This window comes from Gavialis gangeticus, unplaced genomic scaffold (genome assembly GCF_001723915.1).
Source record: "Gavialis gangeticus isolate Ggan-Ray unplaced genomic scaffold, GavGan_comp1, whole genome shotgun sequence".
NCBI classification, from domain to species: domain Eukaryota; kingdom Metazoa; phylum Chordata; order Crocodylia; family Gavialidae; genus Gavialis; species Gavialis gangeticus.
In genome coordinates, this window is record NW_017729019.1 from 14,816,319 (window position 1) to 14,823,129 (window position 6,811).

At 42.0% G+C, this 6,811-nt stretch overlaps 1 protein-coding gene across 1 annotated transcript in view; it reads left to right on the forward strand.

Moving 5' to 3' along the window:
- NUDT3 (nudix hydrolase 3) overlaps positions 1-6,811 on the forward strand; it is a 52,808-nt gene that overhangs the window by 16,639 nt on the left and 29,358 nt on the right. The window contains exon 2 of the mRNA XM_019514171.1: positions 3,032-3,142. Coding sequence (XP_019369716.1) covers positions 3,032-3,142 — 111 coding nt within the window. The remainder of the gene's footprint in view (positions 1-3,031; positions 3,143-6,811) is intronic.

The window sequence follows — 6,811 nt, forward strand, 5'->3', positions numbered from 1 at the left end:
TTTTTTGATGGGCCAGTTTGGACAAATTTTTATGGGGGGGAACCTAAGGGGGGCCCCCCCCCCCCCCGCCAAATTTCAAGTTGCAAAATAGGGAGATTGAAGAATGTGTCTCCTCAGGAATCTGCTATGTGGGCAACATGTAATTTTTGTTCTCTAATTGTGTTTTTTTTAGTAGCTGAACTGTTTGACCATCCTCCCCTTCCCTCTGCTCCCTCCCCCCAGTAAAAAAGGGTGTGGGAGCATCTCTTGGCATGGTGATTTCAGCCTGTTTTTAAAGTTTGGCCCAGTTTTACAAGCAGCTGGAATCTGAGTCTTAAAATGGAAGGTGTTGGGTAACCTTTATTCCAGGTGGCACTACTAGCGACTCCTAGTGCAGGCGTCTAGGAAGAGTGTAGTATATTTTGTTTTAAGTGTTTGAACAAATTCAAGAAAGCAGACTCACCCTCGGTATGATGGGACGTAGGACTTACCATCACAGCACATCCAGTTATAAGCCCCTGTTTGCCTTGCTGGTTTCTTTACTCAACTTTAACTGTGGTTTGATGTGAAACTTTGCATACAAGTTGTCTACATCAAGCTGAAGATTTACAGCTGATTTCAGCCCCTAGAATTCAGCTGTTTCAGAGCAATGCTAGAAAAATGTACCATATTATAATCCTCTGCTAACCTTTTCTTTGAAAACCCCTCCCTAGCACTCGCATCCTTTGGAGCAGAGACTCAGCTTGGCATAGATGCCCTGTGAGTCAAGGATGTGTTTTTCCTGTTCAAGTGAACATCTGTCTAAATTTGGCTAAGTCTTAAACCTCTGCAGTTAGCTTAGGATTAGTAGAAACTTCTTGGATTTTTAATAGCTGAATTCCTTAAAGAGTCTAACCACTGGGGGTTTTTCAGTCGGCAACCGAACAGAAAGTGCTCTGTAATGGCAGCTCTGGGTTGCAGCGAGCCCTGCTGGGTCTGTGTCAGGGCACTTGAACTGAGAACAAGGAGACTATGAAAGCAACAAATAGCCAGCCATTAAGCAAGCACCATCCTTTCTAGGCACTGAATGCAGAATGGGCTCAGTGTTAAAAATAGTATGTATGACTGAAGGCCGTCACAATGCATGTGCACAGGGAGGCTGAATTAAGGTTGCACAGCATCATTCATTCTGGCATGCGTGGAACTTCTGAATGTTGGACTTAGCAACTTTAATGTTTTCATGCATTTTGGGGAGGGGTATATTGTTCATATTTGCATAACATTTCGGTAAGCTTTCTGGCAGAGGAAAGGAAAATGATTCTGCAGATTGATCCGCTGGTAGGTGAGATGAGTAATAAACTGGAGGAAACCTGGGAAATCTTAAATTTTGCTTTCGGTACGGAAGCATGGCTTTGACAGATGTGTGGTCATATTGGTGCAGAATTCCTCAGGCAAAGTAGAACTAATCTTTCATCTCTTAATACTAGTAAAGCAACACTAATAGAGGAAGACACAGATTTATTGTCTTTTACAACTTGGCTTTAAAATGGCTGAGAGAAACCGTTTCAGCTGGCCTGAAACTGAATTGGACTAGCGGGTGTTGGAAAGTTTCCGGCACAGTTGCTTTGGTTCAGGGTGGTTTTGGTAACTGTGCCAGTACAACAGAGAGAAGAAACATGATGGCTCTGAGGGGGATAAGTGAATAAGCATTTTTCACGGACGTGAAGGAACAGGCGAGTTTTGTTTTATGTCTCCTCTTGTGGATGGATAGCAGCCAGATCGAGTAAACACAATGTCCAGGTATTCTCTGGGGGACCTTTCAGCCAGCTGGGATTGTGAGTTAGCTTTTGTTGATGGGAGGAGATATGGGAGGGGGGTGGAAAAAACAAAGCCATTCACTGTACCTCCCAGGAGTATGCTGCAGTACAAGGAGTTCAAAAATCCATCCAGAAAATGCATTTAGGAAAAATAAAATTTCTGCTACTAAGATGCTTGAACTCTTTGATTTGCAAAGCTTCTGTGTTCCTTTGCAAACTTATGTTGCAATGGGAGCATTTGTATTTATCTTCACTGTCTCTAGGTTAGGGTAATTCAGGCGTCTTTTCAAGGTGCTGTTTTTCTTGCATCCAGTTAAAGTGCCTCATTTTACCTTGCCCAAGAGCCAAGGAACAGGAAAATTTGAGTGTTGGTTGCAGGACTGCTTTCAAAGGTGCCTGACACACATGATAACAGAGAACGTGAGAAGCAAAGGGATAGGATTAGCCAGGATCCTTTTCAGTCAGTCCCAAAGGATGAAAGAAAGAATGGTAGATTAGAAACAGCTCTCTCCTTTTAGCAAGCAGAGGGGATGAAACAAGAGAGGCGATACAGAGACTAATGTGGATATTCTGCCGCTGTTTAAAATGCATTTCTGAGATCTTCAAAAGCATAAAAGGAAGCTGTCACCGAACTTGAAACTGTTTCTCTCAAACTCTCATACTTGCCCATTTCACTGGGCAGATACATGACTTGTGTGCTGTCTTACAGTAACAGTACAAACAGAGCGGACACAAAAATGCCCAGCCATGCTGCTTAAAAGATACAATTGAGACAGTTCTGTGTCACGGAGTTACGAACAGGGGGAGAATGTGGTAGTCTACTGACTTTGCTGCATTGCGATGCACCCTGACTGGTCAGCAATATGTGATGACATTGAGTTGCAACGATGCAGCTTCACCATGCAGATGTTATGATGCCATGACAAATTGCTGACCATCACTTTGTATTGCTTTGGCTTAATTTATTCTGTCTTTTCCCAACCAGTACTCCCGATCCAGAGTAGTAGTGTTTTGAAGTATTAAGAGTGGCTAGAATACCTTATGGAATGGAGTGTATGCAGCTATCTAAATAGGAAAAAAAATTTGAGTCTCAGAAGGAAGAGGCAGAACTTTTTTTTTAGGAGGCCTAGTTGTGCTGGTTTCATTCACCTCACGTGTCTCATTTTGAAGCCAAGTGCCACAAAGGATGCCAGTGCATGTGCATGTATCAATTACACACCCATTTCAAAGCAAAACTAAGCCTTTTTTGTTTGCAGGTGCTGTTGGTGAGCAGTAGTCGACATCCAGATAGATGGATTGTCCCAGGGGGTGGCATGGAGCCAGAAGAGGAGCCCAACATGGCTGCTGTGCGGGAAGTCTGTGAAGAGGTATGTATCCACGAGGAACAGAACTGCCTGGAATCATGTCGTTGGGCGATACCTCTGCTTGCTTGCTTCGGCAACACACGTGCTAAAATTGGAATGATACAGAGAAGATTAGCAAGGCGTCTTTATATACTGCCTTCCTTTACTTGCATATCACCAACCTGCTTGTTTTTCAGTATTCCCACACTGTTACAAGGTACTATAATTAACAATTTCAATGTCCCTGTCAGTTCCTGTTTTTAGTGCGTCTTCATCTTTATATCCTTAAAGGTAATAATACTTTCAAGTGTAAAGTTCACATACATTAAAGGATTATCAACAGTTCTTGAAACATATCATCTATAAATTGAAGGCCATAGAGTGTTTTTGGAGGCAAGTCTCTTATCCTCATATAAGTGAAATGCAGGTTGAGTAAGTGTCTTGGCATCTTTTTAACAAATTTTCAGAGTATATTTGAGAGTGACATTTCCTGCATCCTCCCCCCCTCTTTTCTTTTCTTTTTTTTTTTTTAACAGTGCAAGTATAAAAGCTGTCTGTAATAATATGCAAGAAGCAAGGTTTTTTGAGACATCTTTTACTGGACTAGCTGTGTAACTGGGACAGATGTTAGACAAGCCTTTGGGCTCCAAATGAGTTTTGAAGAGAGACACTTTGGCCATGTCCAGATAAGTGTGGCTGTGTGGTATGTGGCACCGCAGACACGTCTGCAGTGCCACTTACTGCATGTTCAAGTGTTCTCCACGCAGCCAGGGAGCAGTGCAGGGTTTGTTCTTGTTTTTTTGACCCCTGGATATCCAGGGGTCAATAAAACCCGCACAAAAAAATGAGTGGTGCATGCAAGGGCAGCATGTGCTGCTTAAAACTGGGGCCTGTCTGGCCGGAGCTGTGCGACTACCACCCAGTCTCTGAGCAGCAGGATCACTGCTGCCGCAGCTCCAGGAGGCCCCCAGGATCCCAGGTAAGGCTGCTGGGGCCAGCCCAGAGCTGGCCCTAGCCTCTCCTGTCCCACCCGGGGTAACCTGCTGCGTGTCAGAGCACGTGTAGCACGGGCATTCCCTGTGGACATGTAGCAACAATACAAGGTGTCCTGCTGCTAGTTGTCATGGCGTTTGGGCCCAAAAGCTTGTTTATCATCTCTCCCAACTACACAGTTGATCCAATAAAAGATATCACCAAAAACCCTTGTTTCTTGCACATTTTATGGACCCAAGTCCAAAAAGAGCTATAAAATTTAAGGTTGCATTCTGTTTGTTTATTGTGAAGAGACTTACAAGTTTTATTTTAAGTTGTCTTTTGTGTCTGATGCTTTCTTTTATCCAGTAAAATATTATAATAATAAACTTCCTGGCTGTTAAACTTTTCAAGAAATGTTATTTCTGATGTTTGATGTTTCCCCAGGCATTTGGTTTCTGAAGAAAGAATAAGTTTTGGTTAGTGCTAATAACACTAAAAGCTTGACACACATGTAACATGCTCATTGAGCAGATAAAATCCACATAAACATTACACATATATTTGAATGTGACAGATGTGCGAAGAGAATCCAAGGTTATAGATGATGTCAAAGGTATAGGCCAGTGATTCTCAACCAGGATGTCATGATACCTTGGGGTACCTTGAGATCCTTTCAAGGGTGCTGGATGATATTAGCACTGGTAGGTGTGCAAACATGAATCGCAAGGTAAATTCAGAGGTTTCAAATACAAATATTCAGTGTTCAAGACATTCTGATCTGCTGTGGTCTTTCTTTGCAACAGAAAAAATACTCTCATTTTTTCTGTAGTTAAAAACCAAGTGAATAGTAAGAGCTGTCATTTTTTGAGGTGGGGAGCCTTCATTCTAAAAAGGTTGAGAATCACTGCTATAGGCAGTGGAGGGAAATGGGAAATAGGAGTTGAGAACAATGGAAATGAAGTTGATTTAGAGAGCTGCTCTTGCATGAGAACTGCTGCTTTCTGTCTGAGACGTTTAGATGAAGGAAGGTGGAATGAAACTATGGTCATTTTTAAAATGTGTTACTATTTTAGATTTAATTTGTCTGTACTCCTGTAAAATTCAATTTTCTTATGAAGTGAGCTCCAAAAAAGGACCTGTCCATAACATTGTCCAATAATAGGTATGGAGGATTGTAATGATGGCTTATGAAGAATTTAGGTTGCTGTACGGGGGACATCTTAAAATAGTGTTTTGGTCCATTAGATGGAGAATATGCATGATTGAACATCCAGGGCGAGAATCCATGAGATTGTAGCAATGGGAAGGCTTTGCTCTTTACTTGGGAATATTTTAGAGGGAATGTAGGAGAATTAGTACACAGAATTAGTAATGGTAACAAAAATAAATTGAGCTCTTACATAAAAGAACAAGGTACAGCCAATTTAAAAGAACAAGTAACACACTGAATATTGATCATTTGTAAATTAACTATGTAGCATATGGCTGATTTGTAGAATTTACTGTTGGATATCATAGAGGCTAGGGGGTGTTTAGAATTTAAAAAAAAAAAAAAAAAGGTGTTCGAATGGATAACAAGCAAGCTCACAGTTAAGATAGGATTGAAAATGTCTCTATAAGGGTTATAAACCTTGCTACAGAGGGCAAAAGTCAACAGGTGAGCTTTGGGAAGAAACTTCCTCCCTAGGCAAAGCCTTCCATAATTGTCATCAATGGAATTTCTTATATTTTCCTCTTAAGGACTCTAAAAAAATCTTTCATTTAAGATAAGAATGCTAGACTACATACCCCCTGAACTAATATGCCAAATCCCTATAATCTGTGTGCCTAGACAGAACTCTTTTAAAATTGCTTTCCTAACTAACTCTTTAATAAAGCCTATGTTAGATTTTTTTTGGTCAATTTTTATAACAAACACTGACCTACTCTTGTCTGTAATACCGCACTTGGTGCCTTACTGTATCCCTGTAAGGGGAGGATCAGGTACCTCTCAAGTATTTTAAAGCCGTTTTATCTTCAAAAGTTTCTGCTCTTGCTTCTCCTTATGCGGTTTATTTCAAAGTCATATGAGGGTAGGGTTATGATTGTCCTCTGCCCGCCACCCCTGTTGGTTATTCTGGTGGATTGGGGGCCGGGCAATTGAACTTCATACTTTGATTGCCTCCACTGCATAATGAAGCCAAGGAATTCTTTTAAATTGCAGGTGGGGTTAATTTAATTGCACTTATGAATATCTTTGGTTGTGCTTACCTGTCTTGTCTCACACAGCAATTCATTTACATCAGTATAATGTAATGGATGCAGGTGTTGCTGTGGATGTAGTCTTTCTGGACTTCAGCAAGGCCTTTTGACACCGTCTCCCACCCCATCCTCGTTAAAAAATTGGGCGACTGTGGCATCGATGCCCACACAGTCAGACGGATTGCAGGTTGGCTGAAGGGTCGCACTCAGGGGGTGGTGGTGGATGGGTCATATTCGACCTGGGGAGAAGTGGGCAGCGGAGTCCCCCAGGGCTTGATCCTTGGGCCCATGCTGTTCAATTTCTTTATCAGCGATTTGGACAACGGGGTGAAAAGCAACCTGCTTAAATTCGCTGATGATACCAAAACGTGGGGTGAGGTGAGCACGCTAGTAGGGAGGGAAAGACCTGGATAGGTTACAGGGGTGGGCTAATAAAAACAGGATGTGCTTCAATACTGACAAGTACAGGGTGCTGCA